Source organism: Syzygium oleosum, unplaced genomic scaffold (assembly GCF_021117445.2).
Source record: "Syzygium oleosum isolate NSW1041296 unplaced genomic scaffold, Sole_v2.1 Sole_v2.10, whole genome shotgun sequence".
Taxonomy (NCBI): Eukaryota; Viridiplantae; Streptophyta; class Magnoliopsida; order Myrtales; family Myrtaceae; genus Syzygium; species Syzygium oleosum.
Window position 1 is genome coordinate 786,175 of NW_026607494.1, and position 25,953 is coordinate 812,127.

The 25,953-nt window shown below is 38.6% G+C and overlaps 1 protein-coding gene across 7 annotated transcripts; it reads left to right on the forward strand.

Moving 5' to 3' along the window:
* Positions 1–1,109: 1,109 nt before the first annotated feature.
* On the forward strand, positions 1,110–25,530 carry LOC115687935 (probable UDP-N-acetylglucosamine--peptide N-acetylglucosaminyltransferase SPINDLY). 7 transcript variants are annotated; one of them, XM_056315123.1, is made up of 19 exons: positions 1,110–1,123; positions 7,416–7,785; positions 8,259–8,694; positions 11,170–11,331; positions 11,433–11,608; positions 11,712–11,787; positions 12,819–12,947; positions 13,886–14,005; positions 14,098–14,166; positions 14,273–14,354; positions 15,017–15,111; positions 16,396–16,460; positions 17,963–18,161; positions 20,495–20,689; positions 21,693–21,787; positions 22,007–22,142; positions 22,292–22,509; positions 23,159–23,286; positions 24,674–25,530. In XM_056315123.1, exons 3-19 carry the CDS (start codon positions 8,287–8,289, stop codon positions 25,081–25,083), a joined length of 2,763 nt encoding a protein of 920 aa, XP_056171098.1. In that variant the 5' UTR covers positions 1,110–1,123; positions 7,416–7,785; positions 8,259–8,286; the 3' UTR covers positions 25,084–25,530. The 7 variants fall into 7 exon arrangements, with proteins under 7 accessions (XP_056171098.1, XP_056171101.1, XP_056171099.1 ...); XM_056315124.1 differs by lacking the exon at positions 1,110–1,123 and adding an exon at positions 7,888–8,068 and having other exon boundaries at positions 7,391–7,785; XM_056315125.1 differs by lacking the exon at positions 1,110–1,123 and adding an exon at positions 7,888–8,068 and having other exon boundaries at positions 7,391–7,780.
* Positions 25,531–25,953: the final 423 nt, after the last annotated feature.

The following is a 25,953-nucleotide window of genomic DNA, read 5'->3' on the forward strand; positions in this document are numbered from 1 at the left end:
TATATTAGTTGGTCATGATTTAGAAAAATGTTTTTTAAATTATTATACATTCGATAAAAATTATAGTTAAGTTGCTAAATTAGATTTATTGAAATCTCTCTGTATTTCGATGAGGTAATGTTTTCTCTTACAACCAAACAAAAACAAAAATCCTTATTCCATTTCATTTTTTCTTAAACTGAAAAAAGAAATCAAGATTCTCGCTCCGTTTCATCCCATTTCATTCATAATTTTTCATTCCATGTTCATCACCCCATTCCATCCGCCGTGCCGAACGTAATTTCCATTAATTAAAGGACTTTGTATTTTAAAAAATTAATTAGTCCAACCGATCAAAAGAGAAACATCATGACATGTTGATTTTCAATATCACTAATTTGGTGGATATTGAGTTTCAGACAAGTCCTTTTTCATTTATAAAATCGTTATATATGATCATACATTTATACGTAAATAGAAGTTACACGTTCAATAAACTAGAAAAAGTATGCCTCCAATTCAAAGTTGTCGATATTATTAACAAGGATCTGTGCATATTCTATTTGCCAAAAAATAAAAACAAATTCATAACTTGCACATGTGGCCAATGAATCTATTCAAATATTTTAAGATAATTAAAAAAACTTACAAAAATTTATGTAACATAAAATAATTAGTGTCCATTAATCTTCATTGAAATATTCATTCCATCAATTAATTAACTATTTTGCTTAATACCTATATTTAATGGTCACTTCTTACTAGATAATTGTAATTTAGGGATAATGGCACATATGGTCCCTGAACTTTGACCAAATGTATAATGAAGTTCTGAATTTAAAATTTGTTCAATGTGATCCCTGAACTTTAGTCCAATGAGCAATATCATTCCTGAACTTTTAATTTGTTCAATGTGGTCCCTAAACTTTGATACATGTTCAATTTAGTCCATGGACTATTTGAAAATGTTCAATGACAAAATATATCACTATGCTCTAAAAAAAAACTACTTGAAACTTAGCAAGTATCTCACCGAAAAAAAAAAAGGAACTTAGCAAATAAGGAGTAAAGACACCTTTCCCGTTCATTCAATGGTATAAAAGCCAAAAATGGGTGCAAAACGGGGAAAAGCAGCAAAAGCATCGTCCCTGCATTGACTAAATGTTGTAATCAACGACGGACATGATCCTCTCTCACTCTCTCGGTGCGTTGGTTTTGAATCGAGCAACTGGGAGTGTCGATTAAATTGAACATTTTCATACAATCCAAGGACTAAATTGAACATATACCAAAAGTTCAAGGACCACATTAAACAAATTAAAAATTCGGAAATGACATTATATATTAGACTAAAGTTCATGACTCACATTGAACAAATTTAAAACTCAGAGACCGCATAGCACATTTAGACCAAAGCTTATGCACTATTCGTGTCATTTACCCTTTAATTTATATGAAGCACTTGTACATTAATCTTCAAGTCCTTACTATTTAGCTCCCATCTTTGTTTGGTAACTCATGTCCTCTATTAGGTCAGCTATTATTGTCATCATTGGATCATGTAGGTTTAAACGTCCCTATCTATATCCATAAGAGAAAGGATAGATTCTTCTTCAGATGATGCCAATTTTAAAGGCATGCATTCACAATTTATGCTTATCTATACAAACTTAGACCTCATATCGACTATATGTATATTTAATGACGCCATAGTTAACGAGTTCTAAACGATAATTATCGAATAAATTGTTATTAACATCCCTGTTTCTTTATGGTGGAAAATAAGGCGCATGTCAATCCAAAAGGGAGTCAAAAGATCAGTCTAAAATATGGACATCTGAAAAATACAGAGAATAAACAAATATGTAATATTGTTTGGTAAAAACAAAAAGGGTTAATATTATGAAAAACTCTAAACTGGTACACTTGTGACTAATATATCTCAAACTAATTTTTTGACCACCAAAAATCTCAAACTAGAACACTTATCACAAACTTACCTCAAATTAATTTTTTGACCACCAAAAACCCCAAATTAGTACATTTGTGACAAATTTTCCCCCCGTTAAAATAGATTAATACAAAAAAAAATTACAAACTGTTATACCCGTGACAAATGGAGGGCAAAACCCCGAACTGGTACACCTGTCAACTGTTACGTGTCATCTAACAAAAAAATTTAATGGTAAAATTTAACGAAAACTAACGGATGATAAATTTGTCACGAGTGTACGGGTTTGAGATTTTTGGTGGTCAAAAAATTAGTTTTGGGTAAATTTGTCACAAATATACAAGTTTTGGGTTTTTCGTAGTATTAACCGGCACAAAAAATAAAGTGCTGAAAAATTTAAGTATTGAGTTTTAAGTGCTGAAAGTATAATCTAAAGGTTGTTTGATAACAATTTAAAATCATTGGTTCAATGTGATAAATTTCCTATCCAATGGAATACTGATCATTTATTGTTAGGTTTTAGCAATATATTTAGTAATATTTTCTCCTTGTCATTAATTCTGTTCAATGAGTTAAGCAATTACTCCATTACTTATCACATTACGTGATTTCTTTTGACTTAATCGAGTCTTCAGTTAATTTTAATTAAGATTATGAAACAATTTTAATCTCATTAAGTGATGAATATTCAATTTCAACACTTAAACGAGGTTACCAAAAAGATCCTCAGGATGCGTTTGTTTTACTGAAACTTAAGATTTGGAAAACATTTTCCAATAAAAATTATTTGTAGTGCTTAAAAAATTAAATTAATGAACAATATTTTCATCACCCACGAAAATAATTAGGTATAAATTGTTGTTAATGATGAAAACTTTGTTTGTTCTCTATTTTTTCTAAGCGATATAACCGTTCATTTTTCAGAAAATATTTTTCAAATCTTAAGTTTTTCATGAAACAAACGCACCCCTAGTGTCTTAATCATATATGCACAGTCCTTTTTAATAGTCTAGATAGACAGAGATTATATAAGACTAATTATAAATGAAAGATCCGATGATATGTGGACTATGAAATCCATTGGCTCGTAAAGTAAATGATGTATAAACATGCTTGCTCTTCAATTTATTTTTGAGGGCCCTCTATTCAGTTAAGGATTTAAACTGTTCTAACTTAGGGGTAGATTTACACTTTCAACTTTGTTCACAAAAACTGGATATTTGTTTTTCACCGTTGCCTTATTAAGAGCACAATATGTAACATTCTGAATTTTCGATCCTTTTCCCGGGATTTATGAAATGAATATTTTGGCCAATGTACTTATAGTGAGATCTCACTCGGAACCGCGCATTCTCGGGATACTAACCTTAGGGGTAAGGCTATCACGGGATTGAGTTCGCGCGACCAAAGAACTCGACCTTGGTTCGACCTTCGACCATAAGGATTGACGAGGGAATGTTTTGGGCCAACAGAGACCGATCTATTTGATCGATTGTGTCCGAAGGGAACTAGCGACAGACCCTCGCAATTACATGACAATCGAGATCGCCTTGGTTCGAGCAAACTTAAACGTGACTCGACTTAGTGTCGGTCACGGGTCGAGAGTGCGTAATCCCAATGAGCAACCCGTTAGCAAGAGATAAGCTAAAGTCGCGATTGTTCGATTCTAGTCATTTCTTAGAATTCGGGCCCGGGAATCGAGAATTTTGAAAGTGACAATTTTTAGCGGCCGATGGCGTTTTTGGTGTGGCCAACTTTGGGGCCACCCGTTTTTGTAAAAAAATGGATTTCGGTTCGGGACCGGAAAAATGACCATTTTGCCCTTAGGACCACGAACGAATTTTGAGGACTGGATTAAGTCGAGGGACTGAGAATTATCCTGTTTGGCCGAAAATGAGAGGACAAAATTGCCCCTCTCCTCCCATGAGTAATTACTCTTTTGCCCCTGAAATTATTGGATAAGGTTGATCGTGGGCCGTCGGATTTGGATAAGATCAAATTCTGGCTATTGGATTGAGGGGTAGTTAGAGGGGTAATTTAGTAATTTCCGGTGGGGGTTTAGAGACCAATTATTGGACACCATTCATTTATTTATTTTTCTCTCTCTCTCTCTCTCCCATAATTCACTCACTCTCTCTCTCCTCACCCCTCACCGACCGGAACTCTCTCTCTCCCTCCTTCCCTGTGCGTGAGCCACCTCGGCCGGCCACCAGCTCGCTCAGCCGCCTGGTCGCCGCCCCTCCCGCCGCTCACCGTCGCTGCTCTTCTTCTTCCTGGCCGCGCCTCACCGCCCGCCGTTCACCCTCTCTTTCTGTCTCGCCTGTGCTATTCGGTCCAGCCACCACCGAGCCACCCCAGGCCGACCTCCCCTGCCCTGTACGTTCCCATCGCCATCCCCAACAGGCCGATCGCCGCCCGCCAGCCACCCGTCCACGGTGACTCAGCCGCTCGTCCGCCTGGCCGCCAGCGCCGCTGCTCGGCTGCTGCTGCTGGTCCGGTCGTTCCAGCCCCCTGTCCAGCTTGTTGTCACGCCTTTCTAAAGTAAGTGACTCCCCCAAATGTTATCTAGGACCTCGGGTATTGCTGAACACGTTTAGGACTCGATTTAGGTGGTTTATGTGGCTGTTTTTGGAGCGTAGACCGGGGCTGGATGTGTGGTTGTTGTGGACTGATTTGGTGGCTGAATATGTGTGATTTAGAAGGCTCGGATAGGGCTGTGGTGATGCGGAACGACTAGGGTGAAATTGTATGTTTGATTGGTAAGATTATGCCTTGAATAGGCTCGTATGTGTGATTGGGTAGTTTGTGGTTATTGGTTGATTTTGGACTGAATGTTATGCTGAATGTGATATGGCTGTGTACCATGTATGTGTGACCGTGAGATGTGCCGATGTGACCGTGCAATGAGACCGAGTGCCAAGTATGTGTGGTCGTGTGGCGTAATCGTGTGATGGTAATGTGTGTTGGTGTAAGGCATGTGTGGCGTGGGATTGTGGCTGTGTGTGATGTGTGACTGTGTGGCACGTGTGGTACGATGGTATGGGATGATTGGAATGGCTGGAAAAGTGGTACCTTGAGGCGTGTTCGTTTACGTGGGTTAGGTTCCGTCCTGAGGCGTGATCATTTAAGCGGGACGATGCCATCCCGCACGAGATGACGATGCCCAGCCCGACGGGGTGACGATGCCTGACGAGGTCAGAAGACCGTTGGCCTGATGCGTTTTACGCAAGTGCGGTAGTGGTGGAAAAGTGGGGAAATGAGCTGGACTTGATTTGACGTGTGAGAATTGTGAAAATTGATGCATGGTGTGAGTTAGTGTGCGAGTGTGGTTTGCCTCGCGTGACATAGTGTTTGATGAGTGAGGACGTGAATGGATTGGCTGTATTATTATCTGACATGCAAGGGTGTGCAAGATGGATCCCAGGTAGGATCGTATGTGCTTGTTAGTATGGTTGGTTGTTGTGTCATGCATGTTTCGTCTGGCGGTACGTGAGAGCCTACGTGGGGTTTGGGGTTGTGCACTTATTGAGATTCGTCTCATAGTTGTATAACCACAATTTCAGACACCCAGCCTTAAACCCAGGAGGCCCACCTCCTCGTTTTGGAGTATGAGGAGCCGCCCATGGTGCCCTAGTGGAGCCGCAGGTCGTACAACCTTTGCAGGCGATTCCCCAGTATCGTGGTCCAAGTGATCTTTCGGAGCAGAAGTCAGAGGACTCAGGAGCAGAATAGAGGGTGACCATTAGGTTCCCCAGGGTATTTTAGGGGTTGTGTAGAATAGGTCTGATCAGTAACCTTTTGATAAATAGGTCGACCTATAGTGAAGCTAAGTTAACCCCACCACTCGATCCTTCTGTTATGTCGGTGGTTTTGGATGCTCATTTGCTAAGTTTGTTTGTAATATGATGTTTGTATGCCCGGTTCGATGGCATTGTATAAAAGTTAATGTTGTTGTTCTTTGACTGTTCAGATGATCTACCCCGTCGTCATCTTTATAGTCAGGGGTTTCTATTTTCATTTTCGCATGTGTCTCTGATGTTTGGGTTGGGTCGGCGATGTTCCTGGGACGTCGCAATACTTCGACCAAAGAGGGATGTTGCGAGCTCGATGGGGTTCGGGACGTGACACAATAGCCTCGCTCTTGTGACATGCTATCTCTCCCCTCGGCAATCCCGAGTCGAGGGTTTTGCAATTTATTTGATTGCAATTGGGTAGTTTTTGGTGACGGTGAGTAACGTAATCGTCTTAAAAAACGATGCGAGTATATCTTAATTTAATCCATAAAATGATGATATCATAGTCTACAATTTACTGTGCTTCTTAGGATGTTCAGTCGCTTTTGTACTTTCGGTTTTGGTTCAAACTGTGGTCCTTCGATGAATTTTTCATATCAACTTGTCCCCCTCAGAATTTTGAAGACGGGAACCAATCCATCAAAATCAATCGTCTTGCTTGGCGCCTTTTCAAAAGAAAAAAATTAAAGGAAAGTCGAATTCAAGCTGACCTAGACTTGAACAGGAGGGACTCAAGATCAATGACTATTACAACTTGTTGATACTAGAGGTGTTCGATGGGTGAATCTCTAAGTCAGGCTAAATTTGCTGTCCAAGCCTATCCATGATAAAAACTTTATGTTTGAAATTTTTGGACGGGCGGGGCTTTTGTAATTAAATTACCTTTACCCGAGTCCACTCCAAGTACCACTTGCACCCATGTGGCCTGGGCGAGCCCGGGGATCTCTAGACTTATGATTAGGTTTAGTTGGCACTTATCCCTTATAAATTGAGAATTATCTAGGACCGACCAATGATTTCTTGTGATCGAATGAACTATATGAAGATTGATTGATGACAGTCTGGGATTGATTAGCAATTGTCATCTCTGGCATGATCAACAACAACCGAAGACTTAAAGGGGCAACCATGGACAAACTGATAATAACTCGGGGTCGATCGAATGGGCTCAAGTCAAGTCCAATTGATTCTAACCATTTCAGCCCGATCAGCATTTTTGATCTACTGGCGCAGGCCGAGACCGAGCAACAATAAGTAGTAGTAGTACTACAATAAGATCGAAATGTGGGTCGGAGGCTAGTCATCGAAGTGATTCGAGACACTCTAAGCACAGTCTACTGCGAGTGTCAAAAGCGACACGAAAAATATCTTCACGGTACTTTTATTGCACGGAATATTTCAAAGCATAACCGGCAACGGTAATCGAATTCATCAGTAGAGATGGGGAACCGGTGCGACACAACTCATATGACCCAATTCATATTTTATCCAAATCGATATCAAATCAATCAACAATGCTATGTGGTAAAAAAAAAATTACTAAAGGGTTCACCGTGCACTAGAAAAAAAGGACTAGCTGGAACTTAGCGAGTAAGGAGTAAAAGGACACCTTCCCGGTACGTTCAATGGGGGGGTACAAAATGGCCAAAATGGGGGTGCAAAACAAGGGAAAAAGGGCAGCAAAAAGCAAGCATCATCGTCCGTGCGAACTGCGAAATGTTGTAATCAACGAACGGACAGGACCATCTCTCTCTCTCTCTCTCTCTCTCTCTCTCTCGCGGCGGGTTGGTTTTGAATCGAGCCCACCGTGAGTGTCGGAGAGAGAGACTCTGCAAAACCCCCCGCAAACCCTCCGAAGCTGCTGCTACTTCCTTCTTCTTCTTCGTCGTGGGCTCCTCCTCCTCCTCCTCTCAGTGAAGAGAGCCTGGTTGGCGAGGCTTGCCGGAGTTACCCGGTCGGAAATTTCGCTTTTTGATCGCGACCCGTCATCGCTTTGCTCCGGCGTGAGGAGCTGCGCCGTGTTTGAGCGCGCGTTCCGAGCTTCTTTTCACTGAATGTGAGGTTCGAATCCCTAATCTCTCCCTCGCTGTACGTGGGTGCGCGCCAATGTCGGTGCTTTTGGCGTTTTCGAGGTCCGGGTTGTGATCGTTTGTGGGATTGCAGGCAGGTCTCGTCGCGGGTCTGTGGTGAAAATCACCTTGGTGTGCTGAATGCACGGCTTTGGGAGCCTTGGAGGGCGTTGTTTCTTTTAAATACTCGCCTTTTCTCTGTTAGGGTTTTTTTTCTTAAGTCGTAGTTGTCGTCTGAGTGGGCAGATATAAGCATCGAATTAGGTCGGGTCAAGGTAACGAGAGAAAGCTTGAGTTGAAGTCAAGCTGTTTGATTTTTGAGCTGTGCGGAGCACGTCATTTGGACTATGCATATTTCAAACGTTTTTTGGTTTCAAAATGATAAATGGCTAGTTATTGCCTCTGGCATGTTTTCAGAGAGGAGTCATTTTTGTTCTGGTTTTGCTTTTTGACACTTTCGTTCAGGAAAAGCGGACGCAAAGTCGTATGATAGATGGCGTGGACAGAAAAGGATGCTGGTAATGGGGGAGGAAAGGATTTAATTGCTGAAAATGGTTTCCTGAAAGCATCGGATTCTTCTCCTGCTACTGACACAACCGTTTCTGGTGCTTCACCGAAGAAGACATTCGAGGGGAAGGATGCCCTCTCTTATGCCAACATCCTACGAAGCAGGAATAAGTTTGCGGATGCTCTTGCATTGTATGAGAGTTTATTGGAAAAAGATAGTGCAAACGTGGAGGCTTACATTGGCAAAGGCATATGCCTGCAGATGCAGAATATGGGGAGGCTCGCTTTTGATAGCTTTGCAGAAGCCATAAGGTTGGATCAGCAGAATGCTTGTGCCCTGACCCACTGTGGCATACTGTACAAGGACGAGGGCCGCCTCATGGAGGCTGCGGAGGTATGCAAGTAATTGTTCCATCCCTTTCATTGTTGCAGTTGTGTGATTTGTGATGGAAATTGTTTTGTCTTAATGTAGTATCGCTTGCATCAAAGAATGCAATTAACTGTTCCTTCCCTGTCATTTTTGCAGCTGTTCTGTGTAATGTATGCTGGGAGTTATTTTTCCATTAGTTTCGTGTAGGTTGCATCCTTAAGTAGTTCTGCTAGACATATTGCAGAGACATCTGCGCTTTAGTAGTTGCTCAAATCTAGGATATTTGTCATTGTGAATCACTCTTCAATCATTTCGTTGTCTTTTGCTGTGAGGAGAAAAAACCCAATTGCTAAACGATAAGCATTGCTTTATGGTATTCAGAAGTGAAGGGTTTGGAAATTATCGAATAAAGTTGTTACTGCAGCTTTGCCCATTTGCATACATGTCTGAGAAAAGTATGCTGATTATATGTACTAAGTCATTTGTTAGGTCTTTGTAAAGATGTTAATGCTATCTGAACAATTTATTTCTGTGTTTGTATTTCAACTAAGATGGAACAGTAAACATGGTACTGGACCAGGATTGTTAACTTGTTTACACTTGTTAGCTATAGCAGTAAATTTATAACATCTTCGAATATGGTGGAATAAATTGTCTTTTGCTGCATCTCAGATATCTCCGTTCTCTCAATATTCCCATTTTGGTTTTGTGTCCTGTATCTGAAACGTACACACTTACAGACTAGTGGTAGCTTGCTGTAATTGCTCCTTTCCGTGCTTTTGATTTTGACCTTGTTTCCCACCTTTCTTCTTTCATCTCGGGAGCAGTTCCTTTCTTATTGTTGCATTCTTCCCATTTGTGTGAATACTCTATTCGTTAGTCAATTATCCTGATATACAAAGATTTCATTGAAGTATGTGTAATAGTGTGCAAAACAAAGGTGGCAATCAAAGTGAGTTGGGTTGGTTTAGGATTGAATGATCTTGGGTATATAGATCTGCTTTTGTATTTGAGTGATTTCAGTCTCTGCTTATTTGGATACAGGACAGTTTTGGATATGAATTATTTGGTTTTGAGTTATGCTAGATAGAGTTGGTCATTTGCTGGTTGCAATTGATTCCCAGTCAATCTGTCTTTGCTCCAGATGTTTCCAAGTTTTATTGGATCAACTTAGGTTTAGCTAAAGGGTTGATCTATCTGAACCGTGTACTTTTAATTGATTGGATTATGATCCTGACGATATCTTTTCCATGGGAAATGTTAGGGAAAAATTTTAAATACGGTAATACTGGACGCATTCATTTCAAGTATTCATGAAGAAATCGAACTCTTGCAAAACAACTGAATTTGTATAATTGATTTAAAGCAGCAAAGCATAATTCTAATTTTGTATTTTTAGGATGCAAATGCTTATAAATGGTTTTTCAAGAAATAGTTAAACTAAACACGGTAGACAGACTGTTGTTAAAGATTCTAACAGATAGATTCATGAGTATTAAATAGATACTGTAATCAATTAAAGATTGTTGCTGTAATTCATGTGCATAATGAGATGAGAGATCATGCATCTTCATTTTCAAAATTTAATTCTGTTTGCACCAAAGAAACAAGATTGAGAAGGATCAAAGGTAAATTGCCGTAGTACAAAAACACATTTAGAGGAAAATTATAATAAGAAAGGGGTGTAAAAAGAGATTTAATCTAGCCTTGGGTTGTTCAGATTCGCTTGTATCTCAGATTCAGGCTCCATGTGTTTCAGTTCATTATGGGGCACATGGGTCAGGTTGGTTTATGGATTCTCATTGACGTGATTACTTGGATTCAATTAGTTTGGCTCAGGTTAGGTTTCTGATTTTGACTCTTTGCTCAGATCCAGTTTTAGGTTTTAGTGCAGATGTCTTGCTTGGGTCAGCTTTTGTTACCCTGGTGCTGTAGTAGTGAAGTGATTTTTTCCTTTGCCACGTATCCAAGTTAGTGTTCCTATATCCCTGCTTATGGAAAGGAAAGAAAAGGCTTTATATAATCAATTAATAAGCCATGGATACGTGGTGCCACTGATTTTGCTCGATAATGATAAATATGACACCAGAGGTTTTGAAATATTAGAAATATCGTACTCACTAATGTAGGATGGACTGATATCGGTAGGCTGAATTTGTAATTCGCCGATTCTTTCTCCTTGTGCATGGCTTCTAAAATTCACATGCACCTGCTTGAGCCCTGTCTTGCTAACTTTTGAAGGTATCAATCTTACGCTGACTGGTACTAATTTGGGTGTATTGGACAAGTTTGTGGAGCCACCTTTCAGCCTTCCTTAAACTGATCTAGCTTGGTTAATTACAAGCTTCTGTTTTCTAGCTTTTATTCTTCTTTTCCTATTTCTCGTCATTCTAATCCAGATTTTTTTAAAATTTCTTTTCTATTATGGATCTTGTCGCTTTCTATCATCTGCAGTTCGAAATGTGTCACTGATGCAGAAATTTCTGATTGGATGTGTAGTCATATCAGAAGGCTCTCAGAGCGGATCCTTCATACAAGCCTGCTGCAGAGTGCTTAGCTATTGTGCTAACAGACATTGGGACCAGCTTAAAGCTTGGTGGTAACACCCAGGAAGGGATTCAGAAGTATTATGAAGCTCTTAAAATTGATCCCCACTATGCTGTAAGATGTCATTCTTCACTATTCTCTTTTCCTTATTCTGCATTGTTAACCACAAGTGTACTCATAATTTCTCTTGCTCACAAACTTCTATTTGCATGCAGCCCGCATATTATAACCTCGGTGTTGTCTACTCTGAAATGATGCAATATGACACGGCCCTTAATTGTTATGAGAAGGCTGCTCTGGAGAGGCCTTTGTATGCAGAAGCATATTGCAACATGGGGGTCATATACAAGAACCGTGGTGACTTGGAGTCAGCTATTGCCTGCTATGAGAGGTATTTGCTGTTGGCAACCGATGGCAGTTGGATCTATCGTTGTGTTTTCAGTTCAGAGCAATTCTTTTGCTGAAGCTTTCCTTGCGTGGTTTCTTTGTAACAGATGTCTCGCTGTGTCTCCAAATTTTGAGATTGCAAAAAACAATATGGCAATAGCTTTGACAGATTTAGGGACAAAGGTGATTACTTGTACATTTTCCTGGCATGGAAATTTTATATTTGTTGATGAACTTGAAGTTGTGGTGGCTGTTATATTCCCTTTGGACAGTAATTCAATGCAAGCCTCATGATTTATTAGAGAGTTCTTTCAATGATTGGATTGGCTAAAAAGGGTCCGATCACTGTTGATTATTGGTACATGATTTGTTACTCAGGGCATTCATTGAGTCACCTGAGCTTGCATTTTGTGTTAGAATGAAAAGGATGAGAGGGGGGGTCTTGTCCAACCCAATTACTAATAGTGACCATATCTCTGACAAACCTGAACTCTTGAAGGCCTAATATTGGAAATAACGAAACATAGGAATTCTGTTTTGCTTCGCCAAATCTCTTTTGGAGTTACAGTGCTGGATTTAAGTTCTTATCCTCTCTGGACAGAATAACTTGCTATGACCATTGATTCATGGAAGGTTTTCTTAGAATAGGTTGGTTGGCTGAATGTTTTATTGCACCCACTGTCCAAAAATCTCAGTTCTGTCCCTGTTACTATAGGCAATTGCAATTTCCTTGAGTCAATTGAACTTGCTGTTACATATATGAGATGAACTGACAATTTGGATGGAGGCAATTGAAGGGCGTGGAAAATACTCTTAAAGAAGACATTGTAGACACTTATAAATACGTTTCTAGACAATTGAATTGCCCTGGCGATAAAGGTAAATTGGTCTTTTATGATTTCACATAAATGTTTTGTTATTTCTTTGCCTGTTGATTGCTTAGAAAAAGAATTTGTTGGAGATAGAAAAGAGTTGCACTGAATAAGGATAAATCTCCCCAGTAGATGCTATTAGTGTATTAGCCCGTGAACATTTTCAACTGCTATATGTTGATCAAATACAATCCTTGAACTTGAATCTAAGAAAACTGAGCATGCTTTGCCAGTTTCACAATCATGATATCGTTTAAAAGTTGGTTGAAGACTTGCACTCAACGTGATTGTATAATTTATTGGATTAATAACATGATTTCAGATTTTGTTTTGTTCATACAGGTAAAATTGGAAGGAGACATAAACCAAGGTGTGGCATATTACAAAAAGGCTTTGTACTATAATTGGCACTATGCGGATGCCATGTATAATCTCGGTGTCGCTTATGGTGAAATGCTGAAGTTTGATATGGTAAGTGATACATCGAAGATGATTTTTGGCCTTATGTTCCCATCTAAATTGTCTTCTTTCTCCTAATAAAAGATGGGAAAGCTTTTCGTCTGGAATCCTTGAGCAACTGTTTTAGGACATCTATTTGTTTTACAGCGATCATTTAGATTCTGAAAATAGTTAATGTTGAGTAGAAAAAAAATTCAATTGAAAGCAAATATTCCATGTTGCAAGAATGAAATTTTGTTTACAATAGCTTGTGGTGAATAGAAGTCTTCTTGGCAACTTCACATTAACATACATGTCAAGACGCTTCCTCATGAAAACCGTTTTAGTGTGACTTTTATGTATCAAAAGTTGTTTAACTTATTCTTATTCTTGCTTCAAATTAGAAATTTGTAATGTCATGGTCTGTAAGTTTACCTTGAGAATGTCAAATCACTAAGTTTGAAAACTTAGAAGATGGCAATAATTTAGGAATACCATTAGCTATATTTCAACAATTTTAACTGAGAGATAGTGTAAATTGTTGAACTATTTGTTTGGTTAGCACCCAAATCTTGATGTAAATGATGTACTAGAAGTGGATTCATTGTCTTGTAGATGATTCTGTAAGCAGAGAGGATCTCCTTGGTGCCTTCTTGAAGGAAATGTGTTTTGTTTTGCCGAAAAAAAAAGTTATCTAAGAGAATTCCTTGGCCCATTTAATTGCAAGTCCATGCTCCTTACCATGCTCAAAATCCTTGAACATTTGGAGAATATTCCACGAGGCCTCTTAAAATCATTTCTTTTTAGCAGCATGGTTTCAAGCATATCCAAGGGTCCATATTTGCACCATAATGATGTTATTTTTGGGAATACACCTCATTATTGGAGTGGAAATTTGAATCTGTAATTGCTGTTTTCTGAGAGTACTATAGGACCTCGGAGAGACAATAATGCTTTGTTTGCATTTGCAGGCAATTGTGTTTTATGAACTTGCTTTCCATTTCAATCCACACTGTGCCGAGGCATGCAACAATTTGGGTGTTATCTACAAAGATCGTGACAATCTTGATAAAGCCGTAGAATGTTATCAGGCAAAGCTTTTCACCAGTGATTACTGAAAGTTTACTGATTTGGTCAACCATTATTTATACTGCTGACATAGTTGTTTACTCTCATTTCACAGTTAGCTTTATCAATCAAGCCTAATTTTTCTCAGTCATTAAACAATCTGGGTGTTGTCTACACGGTTCAGGTTTGTGATGATTCATAGCTGAGAAATATATGAATAAGTTTGCTTGAGCTACCTCTGACTTTCTTCTTCTTTCTACTCCACCTTCTCCTCTTCTTTTCTCTGGCAGGGTAAAATGGATGCAGCTGCTAGCATGATTGAAAAAGCTATTATTGCTAATCCAACATATGCTGAGGCATACAATAACCTAGGTCAGCACTGTAAAAACAAGCTGTCTCCTTCGTGATTACTGAATAGTATTGCAAGTTAGACAATTGATGTTGTGTCATAGCTGATATTCATTCTAAACATCGTAAAGAATATTATGTGGCTCCATAATTATTAATAGCATCAGTTGCCCTTACTTTTCCTTTTTGGAAAGTCCACTTGATGGTGTTGTCCTGTTTATTATTCTTTTTCTTTGCTAAGCTTGTCCTATTTTATTTTTTGATTATCAAACTTTTAATAAAAGCACGTTTAATCTTGAAAGGCTGGATTGAATGGTTAAGTTGCTGTGAAAAGGCTAATATATTGATGGAAAGTCTACATGGGATGTCAAAAGTATTCTGGAGGTAGCAGCTGCAAAGTTGCAAATCATGAGAGTTTTTCTATTTTGCTTGGCGCAAATCATTAGAATTATTTGGTAGCACTTGTATGAAAATGCAATTCATAGCTCATTTTGACGCCTTGCTTTTCCTTGGTTGCTTTAAATAAATTAGTCCTTTGTGGAGAGATTTCAGTCCTTCAAGGGCTGTTGCGATAATCAGTGTTGTTTTTAATACTTAATGCATGTTCTTGTAAAAGCTTAATTCGAGTTGTCTGTGTGCCTCCACTGTTCAATACAACAGAGTTATCTGATATCATTTGTATATAGGGGTTCTTTATCGAGATGCTGGCAATATAACAATGGCAATTAATGCCTATGAGCAATGCCTCAAAATAGATCCTGATTCTCGGAATGCTGGCCAGGTAATGTTTGTCTTTATATATTGTATGGTAGTCTGCTTTTACAATAGATTATTTGATCATTATTCATTGCATCTTTTTTGGGAATGGCATGCCTTGTTTTGTTAAAGGTTTGATTCGCCTGAAGTAGTTCTGTAGTGTTCTTTTCACAGCATAGTTTTGATTCTTTTGTAACGTTGTTAAACTCTTTTGTTTGCTTGTCTCGAAACACTGATACATGGATTATTTGGATCTGGGAATGTTTGTTGAACAAATGTTTATTCTTTCCTATGATTTTATGTGGGTGAGAGGTTTACTACTCATTTCTGTTTGTATCTCCTTAGATACATTTTGTCTGACTCATCATTTTTTCCAAGATATTCCTCCTGTCCCTAACCTTGTAATGGGTTAGTTGTTGTCATGAAGCCTGTAATCAGTGAGAGAATACAAAATTCAAATGTAAAGGAAAAAGGGTGCATGAAGAGGTTCAGTTTCCATTCACGACCTCTTCTGTTATCGGGCAATTGATCTCTTCAAGTTGGTTTGAATTATCGATTGTTGATTAATTTCCTTAACTGTGTTTACATTGCCAACCTTTAAACATTATTGAAGATTCGTTGATCTGAGATTGATCCAGAATTGCATCAGTCAAAGTTTTCTTTAATAATTGACTGCCTGTTGGGCTATTTCCATGCCACCTTTGAAAATCTGTGTTTTTTTTCTAAAACTTCAGAATGACTGAACAAAGCGTGGTTCTGCTGCAGAATGCTGAGAATACCTTTATGTGTTTCTCACATCCGTTTGTGATAGTAGAGAAGCATGTGAAATAAATACTGAGTTAGTTGCTCTTGTCACGAGAATTGAGGATATGCACAGTAGCTATCTTCCTTGTGGGCTTTCATCTTACAACATACTTGTATTTGCATATATCTAACTTTGCCTAAAGTTAAGCTTATTTAGATTTTCAATTTGATGTGAAAGTTAAGTTTTTTTTTGGGTCAAAGGAGCCTTCATACCTGTTCAGTACCCTAATTATCTAGTGATCATATGGACTTTTTGTCATAGCATCTAAGTCTAATGTTATGCTACTCCCTTCTAGGCCCTTCCTCAAGGTATTCAGAGCCTAGAGGAAGTAAAGAAATATAAAATAAACGACAAGCAACTGATTTAAAGTTGTCGACTTCATTCATGAAACTGAGTGATGTTTTGGTTTCCTGTTAATATGTTCTTTGCTGATTCTTATCTGCCGAATGGATTTTGTACTATAAATCCTATTTCTTCTTCACTTTGGGACATTCTTTTGGACAGAATCGGCTTCTTGCTATGAACTACATAAATGAGGGGCATGATGACAAACTTTTTGAGGCTCACAGGTTGGCCTCTAACTTCTTTCAACTTAGCATATACCTTCAAACACTAGTATGATCTCCAAAGAGGCTTTCGCTATGTCTACTACAGTACATAAGCATTTCTACGGTTGTACTTGAGGATATCATTGTAGTGTAGAAGAAAAGATCAAGATATCTTTTAGCTTCTTTAACTGGGGTGGACACATCTTGGTTCACCATATCTCAACTTTGTTTTCCTCTGTACATCTGTTATCTTCTTAAACTGCACTTGCTTCTTCTCTCTTTAAGGAGAAAGAAAGAGAAGGTCAAAGGCATTGGTTGCACTGCCCTTAAGCACAGTTAATATTTAAATAACGAAAGACCAGCTGCAGACACACTTGAACCCTCAATAACAAATCTATGTAAGAGAATGAACGGATGCGGGTTAAAGCAGTTTTAGATCTAATAATTGCCTGTGCCCCGTTTCACATTTTGCCTGCTTAAATAAAAGTTTCAGTCCATAGTTGATTGGTAACCATTGCTTCTGAGTCTCAATGTCATCTGGTGATTGATATCTAAGTTTGTCTTGATGGGCTAGCATTCTATTCTTGTCTTGAGTGTATTAATGCCTATGTTATGCTGATAGAGGTCATATTTTTGGAAAGGAGTGGGTGCACACTTAGCTGTTGACAAAGCAATGGGTCGCAGACGATGAAAATCTGATGTGTTTTGTGGAGGGAGGTTTCCTAGGATTGGAGTAGATAGAATTGGGTTTCTAAGAGATCCATGGGCAGTGTTAAGCTCACAGCAATAAATTTGACCTTGAGGAATTAGTCATGGCCGAGCATGATGATCAAATTTCAAAGCAAAGTAAAGAAAGGTTTACTAATACTATTTGCTCATGGCGGGTAATTATGTAGAATGGTTCCACTCAGTAAAATGCTGAAATCCTTCATTCCCCTATGCTGATATCATTCATTTTAGGAAGAAGAAATTTATGGTTCTTAAGGCTACCTTGTGAAAACAAAAATCTAGAGTTTTTGTTAAGAATTTTATCGCATCAATATTGATGGCATGTCTAAAATAGGGTAAATAACTTGGGTCATTCAACTTTTGGAGTGACTTTCAAAAATTTTACTCCGTCAATCCGGTCATTCAACTTTGAGATGTTGAAAAAGACTGATGGAGCACTGGCATGGCATGCTGAGTGACACATGGATAAAGTGTCGCATCATCATTTGCTATGTGACAAATTAGTTCTTTTACAGATGTTTGATGGACTGGCCTCTAACTGAAAGAACTTTCGTAATTGAGTGACCTGATTAAGGTTTCGCAAGTTCAATGATAAAGAAAAATGGATCACCATCCATGTGTTTACTCTCTAAAATATGCAAGAAAGGATCCCTTATGGTGTTTACCGTTGATACTCTTTTTACTTATTTCATGGTGTGAGTCATTTGGTGGCGATCATATTTGGGGTTTGTTCCTTTGGAGTACATATTTGAAGGTTTTCACTTATCTGTTCTGAACTAAAAGTTTACATGCAGGGACTGGGGTAGACGCTTTATGAGGTTGTTTCCACAGTACACTTCATGGGAGAACACGAAAGATCCAGACAGACCTCTTGTGATTGGATATGTGTCTCCTGACTACTTTACTCATTCAGTGTCATATTTCATCGAAGCACCTCTTTCATATCACGATTATCCAAATTACAATGTGGTGGTTTATTCGGCAGTTGTGAAGGTATGGTTCACAATTGAGCTAATGACTACTAAAACTACTATGGCTTTCCTCTGAGAGGCACGATACACATGGTGCATCTATTTATCGATCTCCTGGCTCTAACTGTGTGGTAATAATCACGAGTTAATTTTGTCATTTCTAGTTTCTCTGATCATGTTTAGGTTATGCTGGATGTGATGAAAAGGAAAAAAAAAAAAAAAAAGACAAGATCTGCTTTTCATCTGTTTTCCAGAATTGAACTGGATCAACTGGCTCAACCAGGGACCGGTCCTTGGTCCAGTCTGGTTTTTATTATTGGTTTGTCTTGGGAAATACCACTAAAAATGAGTTTGGACCTAGTTCAACCTATCAAACTGATGAACTGATCCACTTGGTCGATTGCATCTTGACCTTCAAAATTAAAATTGATGAGGTGGGGACTTGATCTCCTGACCCCTTGGACGGAGGGACAATGCATAAGCCACCTGTGAGCATTCGTTTCGAATCTAGACATGTTTAATAATTAATACTTGACAAACAGGAAACATCCCTGAAAAGGCATTAAATTACTGCCATACGATCAAGTGCATTTTCATGATGAGTTGGAGTGGCTCTTTGCCATTCTAGCTAGGAAGGAAGGATGCATCAGTCGCTACATTCCCCATGTATGTTATTGCTTTATTTGATGACATCACTTTACATCTAATTGTCTGGTTGAACCGGTTAAACCTGGAAATGGGAGTCTCACCATTTAATGTATGCATCCCTTTTTAAGAAGACTCTGTTTGATTTGATTATTCTTTGTTCATGGGCAGATAGCCAAGAGATGCTCTATAGTTACTTCTCTCGAAGTTCTGAAAGCTTTAGAATCTTCTTTCGAAACTTGATTTCTTTTTCGTATTCGTTGTTTACTGAGACCTGCTTGGACTTCCTAGGTTTGTTTATTATCTAGAATTTATTGTTGAGTCATCACAACTGACTGAAAATTTTGTTCTGGCAGAAGTCGCTAGAAAAAAGCTCTTTGATATAAGTTTATAAGTTCTTAGCCTCATGCTGCGAGTCTAAATCACTTTGCAGTACCGCTGCGGCATTTGCCTATTTTCTGGCACTTATGTTCTTCACTCTGATTTCTAATGTGGTTTTTTCTATGCCATTGTTGGTTTGTTGTAGCTCTTGCTATGTGACAGAGTTCTCACTTTGATGAGTGTTAGAATTATTAAAAATATTAAATCACAACTTCATCTAACAGCTTAAGCTTTTAGAACAGTTGGCAATGGTTGCACAAAATCTCACATGGTATCAGAGCATGAGAACCTGAGTTCAAATCTTCCAGGCCCCTATTTGCCTCTCTAATTAGATATGTTCACACTTGGTAATAGGCAAAAATACCAGACTAAGCATGAGGGGGAGTGCTAGAATAATTAAATATTAAATCATGCCTCATCTAACAGCTTAAGCTTTTAGAATAGTTGATAGTGGTTCCACAAAATCTCACAATGAGTAAAAGAGAATTTTCAAAAAAAAAAAAAAATGTACCAACATGGGAACCCTGTACAAAATGGTTAAGGACAAAGAGTAAAGACCACACTATTAAAGAACAAGACTGCTGGTTGTCAGGAATTGTGTCCTCTATATGGCTGGTCCTTAAATTGAAATAAAAGAAAATCTCAAGCAGCTACATGTCTCCCTGACTGTGGGGATAGCTCAGTCCAAATTAAAATCTTTTTTTTGTTCCCGGGGGTTGGGGGGGAGGGGTTCTGTTTTTTTTTTGGTCGAAAGGGGGGAGGGGTTCTCAGAAGTCCCTAATTAAATTTTGATACTAATAGATGTGGGGAGGATTATCCTGAAAATAGGCTTCTCTCTTTGAATAAAGCTGTAACTGCAACATCTTGATAATAAAGAGCTGCATAATTAACTTAAACAACAATGACTACTGTTTGAGGCTCTTTATTGCAAAGAGAGCTTTTGGTATTGGTTCTCTCCGCTTCTCTGCAACACGTTGAAAAGACTGACTACTCTGCGAAGAGGGCTCTTTAGCTTTGTTGAGTTCCGGACTGCTGTACTAGCTTGCACATTTCAGCCTTGTTAACCCTCTTCTGCTTAGCCATTCAGTGTCGAATGCTTATCCAACTTATATCTTTTCTTGCTAAATCAATACTCTTAGCCATCTTTTAGTTTGTTTATGATTTTCAAAACTTCTCCACTTTCTGATGCATGGCCACTCTGAGCCATGGATGATCCTTATCACAAATGGATACTGTCGTTAGGTCTTCACTTGCTATCCTAGGATAATGTGAGGACTGATAGGTAGTTGGTCCCCTCCAGACTTGACATATTTTTTGTATGCTATGCAGGCAGATGCAAAAACTTTCAGGTTCAGGGATAAGGTATTGAAAAATGGTGGTATATGGAGAGATATATATGGAGTTGATGAAAAGAAGGTTGCCAGCATGATCAGGGAAGATAAAGTTGATATCTTAGTTGAACTCACTGGTCATACTGCCAATAACAAGCTGGGAATGATGGCTTGCCGACCTGCTCCAGTTCAGGCATGTTTTACTTGACTTGAACTCAACTTTACTAATTTCTACTCTGCTTCTTCTGTTACACACGCCGTTCGTTCTTTTTTTCAACTACAGTTATTCTCTCCACCCATGTTGAATTCCTGGAAACTTGGAGCTTTGTTATAAAAGTTTGGTTCTTTGGTTTTTCTCATCATGTAATTTTTTTTTCTTTTTTTGCTTTGGAGGACTTGGTGCAAAAACTGCTCGATTAGTTAGAATGTCAATTTCTTTTCCTGAATGGTTCATCAGTCAATTTAGAACTAATATGGTCAAATGACTTTTTCAGAAAGGAGTATTATCATGTATCCTTAAGCCACATTTAATGTACTTTGGAAATGCAAAAAGGTGAATTTTACATGGTTCCATGCTTTAGTGAGAATGTTACACCATCTTATTTGATGTCTTCAAGTTCAAGCGTAAACTTTAGTATTATTAGACCATTTTTAAAAATTGATTATCATTACACTTCAGGCTTGGCTGATGCAATTTATGTAAATTTCTAAGCTCGATCTTGGTTAGAATTGCCAGATGAATAGAATGAAAGCAGTTTTACTTTACGGACTGATATGTAAGTTTATTTTAATTAATTTTTTTGTCACATGTTTATTTAAGTAGTTAGCGTACTTTATGATACAGCAAAATTGACAGCACAAATAAAGTTGAATGTCATTGTAAATTCCTATAATGATGTATTTTGGTTTCTTAAGCATAACTGGACTTCAATAAGACATTTATCTGCCATTTTGTGTCCATACTTGTGCGTTAGAATTGGCATGTTATGAACTGAGAAAGACTGATTTGATGGAAAATTGAGGTCGACCCTACAGGTGGTCAGTGGGTGGTTTATGCATAAAGGGTCTTTGTTTTCATATTCTTGTTGGTATGATATTTTTCTGATGCATGATGTGTTAGCTATATGCATCTGAGTAACACTGATACAACTATCTGGTAGCTTTTCCATGGTTAATGTAGTTGTCCTCTGTCTTAGGTAACTTGGATTGGCTATCCAAATACAACTGGTTTGCCTACTATAGACTACAGAATCACTGACTCCCTAGCAGATCCTCCTGATACGAAGCAGAAGTATCTCTCTCTCTCTCTCTCTCTCTCACACACACACACACACACACACACACACACACTTACACACTTGAACTGCCGCTTTGTTGTTTCTGGATCTTATAATTGTTGGCTCAGTGTTTGAGCTCCTCCCCCAGGACATCCTCAAAGGGAAAAATGCTATTCTGCCTAAACAATATGAGATGCACTTGCAAATGTTTTATTGTACTCTGTTTTCTGCAGGCACGTTGAAGAGCTGATCCGGTTGCCGGAGTGCTTCCTTTGTTATACACCTTCCCCTGAGGCTGGGCCTGTTTGTCCGACTCCTGCGCTTTCAAATGGCTTTGTAACATTTGGTAGCTTCAATAACTTGGCAAAGGTATTGATTAACATGCCGCAGTGACTATTGTGCTCATAAATTGAACTCCTTGTTTCTGCCTTGCCTCCAATTTATTTTTACTTGTGTGCAGGGGAGTGTTAAGTATCTGACGCTGTTATCTGTTGCTCTTCTCTCTCTTCCTATATCAGATAACTCCTAAAGTGCTGCAAGTTTGGGCAAGAATACTTTGTGCAGTTCCAAACTCTCGTCTGGTGGTAAAGTGTAAACCTTTTTGTTGTGATAGTGTAAGGCAGAGATTCCTCACAACTTTGGAAGAGCTGGGATTGGAATCTTTACGTGTTGATCTACTTCCGCTAATTCTTCTTAATCATGATCATATGCAAGCATATTCTCTCATGGATATCAGGTAAGATATGTGTTCTCAATTAGTTAGATGCAGTGCTAGTGTGCTCTGTCCCTCTTCTCTCTCTTCCAACTCTCTTTCAATCATAGCCTAGGTATCATTCTTTATGTACATGCTGTTGGGACCTGTATCTTTCACCCTTTCTTCTGCTCATTGTTGAATCTCAGAGTTTTTATCTTTATAGCAGAAATATCATTTCTCCACGTCTATTCAAATATGTTGTACCTTTCCATTACTGCATCCACAGTTGTAAATGTGCTGCTTGATTGTTGAGTCCTGTATCATATAGCAAACTAAGAGCGAAGCTTAACAATGAACTAAAATTTAAGAAATTTGCTTGTCTGAGTCCTCATTAAAGAGGAACAGAATGGAAGTTTTACTGACTGTTCTTGTCTCTTTCTAAATGAAAACCATCCCGTTTTTAGTGTTTCTTAAAAATGTCAATATTTTAATTTTAAAAGCTCAAAGTTTTGAACTTTAATGCGTTGGCTAGTTCATGTCTAACAGACAGAGAAAAAAAACGGTTTTTTGCTCTTCTACATCTTTGTTCAGGTGGCTGCGTACATCAGTAATCCTGAACATGTTTCTGGATGCATTGGAGTTTCTGCATATTTTGGTGACATTATAATTTGCGTTGTTCTTTATGTTGTAGCTTGGATACTTTTCCTTATGCTGGAACTACTACAACATGTGAATCATTATACATGGGGGTCCCGTGCATTGCAATGGCCGGTTCAGTTCATGCTCACAATGTTGGTGTGAGTCTTCTGACAACAGTTGGTGAGCATTTTGATGCCTAGTGCTCCTTTTGATAAAATGCGCCTATTCAATCAGTTTGCCTGATGTTCTTCACTACTTCATATGTGTGAATATCGGGAATTTGTTCTACATAAATGTGTGTACCATAACTGCTTCACTGTCTTCTTCAATGTAGGATATGTAATTTTTTAGTTGTCATTAGGATTTCACTATAAAGCAACCTTACAACTAGCATTTGTTGAAAAAATTCTGCTAGACGAAAATGGGCACACGCTTCTTGTTTTGGCCTCCTTGAAAGATATCAGAAATTGGGAAAAAGAACCTTTTAGAGCTCTGGGGTTGGAAAAGATAATTACATTTTCATAGGGGCCCTGGGCTGAAAGCTGATCTTTTCCAGGACTCCTATCTGCCAGGAAAAGAAAATGGAATTTTAAATAAGAAGGGTTTTGTTATTGAGTGCCCTTGGGGCACTAGTTAATTATATTTGGAACTCTTAGAAAGTCCAACCCAAAAGCTTAAGTTGATAGGTGAAGGAGACCATATGAATATAAAGAGCATTTAGGACCCCATTGTAAATCGATGTGGGATAATACTTCAACCCCCCACTCACGTGCAAGCTGCCACTCATGTGCAAGCCGGATTACGAGCGGCACGTGAAATTTTGATTATGCACATTCACATGGAATTTTGCGAAAAGGGATAGGCTTTGATACCATGTTAGAAAGTCCAACCTAAAAACTTAAGCCGATAGGTGGAGGAGACCAAATGAATATAAAGAGCATTTAGGACCCGTTATCAATCGATATGGGATAATACTTCAACAGGAACAATTCAATTTTCAAGACACTAATTGTGCACAACATTGGGACAATTAGTGCATTGGAAACTGTAAAATTTTCTTAATTGGTTTGTTTACTAGTGGCCCTAAGGCACTCATTAACAAAGTCCAAATAAAAACAAGTAAAAGATGACCTTCCACAGTTGACTCAACCATATTATAGAAGCACGACAAATCTTAAAGTCCATTTTTCTTTCGAAGTCTGATTCACGTTTCATTTATGGACACCTTATTAGCAGTTCCGGTTGGCTGGTCATTGTATAATTTGTAAAAGAATCTATCGTGTCTCTAAATGTCCCGTATTATTTTCCTTGTCTTTGTTCTCATGAGTTCTATACATCATTGCTTTGTTTTCCTGCATTTACTGCTCCATTGTGTAGCCTTGGAAGTATTATGTACATGGAATTATTTACGGTATAGTTCTGACTCGGGCTTTAGCTGGATGTTCTGATCTCTACTTTCCTGCCCATGTTTGAACGCCTTCTTATATTTCTTTTGGCTATTGCTCCTTATCGTTTCCTTTGTGAACTTTTTGGTTTGTGATGACGACTTTGTCCTTCATTGCAACAGGACTAGGACATCTGATCGCCAAAAATGAAGATGAATATGTTGAGTTGGCTCTGCAACTGGCATCTGATGTTAATGCTCTCTCAAAATTGAGAATTAGTCTCCGGGAACTGATGTCCAAGTCTCCTGTATGTGATGGACCAAAATTTGTCACCGGTTTGGAATCAACATACAGAAGTATGTGGCGTAGGTACTGTAAAGGTGATGTTCCGGCCTTGAAAAACTTGGAAATGCTTCAACAACATGCAGCTTCCGAACCTTTGAGCGCGCCTGCTGCAAGCATCTCAGTTTCACCGGAGATCCCTCTTGAGTTGGCCAAAGTGAACGGATTTGCACAGGTGGCACCTGTTCTGACTCTATCCTCAAGCGAAGAAAACGGTCAGGTGAATGAAGCCGCCAAAAATGGGAAATGAGGTGGATAAAGATTTTTGTGCTTGTTCTAATTGCTGGGGATTCCGGGTTATAACTTGAAAGGCCACTTTGAACAGATATGCATTCTTAGAAGTGTCGGTGTATTGCTTGTTTGGCTTCCATGGGTTAAGCCTCGCAGTGATCCTTGAGAAGAATTGCATTGTTTGGGAAATCCTGAGATCCATCGAAGTGGATAAAGAGAAGGCGATTCGAGGAGGGCTTATAGGGCCGTCGTAAACTGCAATTTACCCCCCTGAAAGAGATTATAGTGATGGGCTGTAAAGTACGACTTCATCTAGTTATTTTTCAATTTTTCTTCTTTTTCCTTTTTGGGTATGGGATGGTGGGGGGGTTGGTCTTGGTCGTGGTTGTATCCACTGTTACATAGATCTGACGGTAACTTTTCTCGATCTTCTAATAGAAAAGATTAAATGTTTCGCCGATTATAATGATCATTTTGTCGTCGAATGATCTCCTTTGAGGAGCTGCGGTTAGAGCTTAATACTGTCCTCTGTCCGAGTGGATTGCAGTGAATTGTTCTAGTCTGGAAGTTCATGGCCTAGACTGAGTGCATACAAATGTGTGTGTGTACAAGAGACAAGGATCGTATAATGTATCTAATTTAAGGGGTTACCGTAGTCAATTTCATATTTTATACATTTAGTTCGAAAGCCTAGTTGACGAGTGCAACAAGAGTCAAAATTGCTAATTTTTTCATCAGATCAAGTCGTGTTCTGTGCTGTATAGGTAAATGGTCACGGTACCTGTTGTTTGAAAGTTTTTAAGAGCATAAAGTTAGATTCTTACTTATTCTAACATAAGTTCTGAGTTTGCTAATTCTTTCGTCGAAGCAAATTGTTGTCTCATGCCAA

Coding starts and splice junctions, on each gene's coding strand:
- LOC115687935 (XM_056315123.1), top strand. CDS start 8,287: ATGGCGTGGACAGAAAAGGATGCTGGTAATGGGGGAGGAAAGGATTTA. Junction 21,788..22,006: donor CCTCCTGATACGAAGCAGAA/GTATCTCTCTCT, acceptor TGTTTTCTGCAG/GCACGTTGAAGAGCTGATCC. Junction 23,287..24,673: donor GAGTCTTCTGACAACAGTTG/GTGAGCATTTTG, acceptor TCATTGCAACAG/GACTAGGACATCTGATCGCC.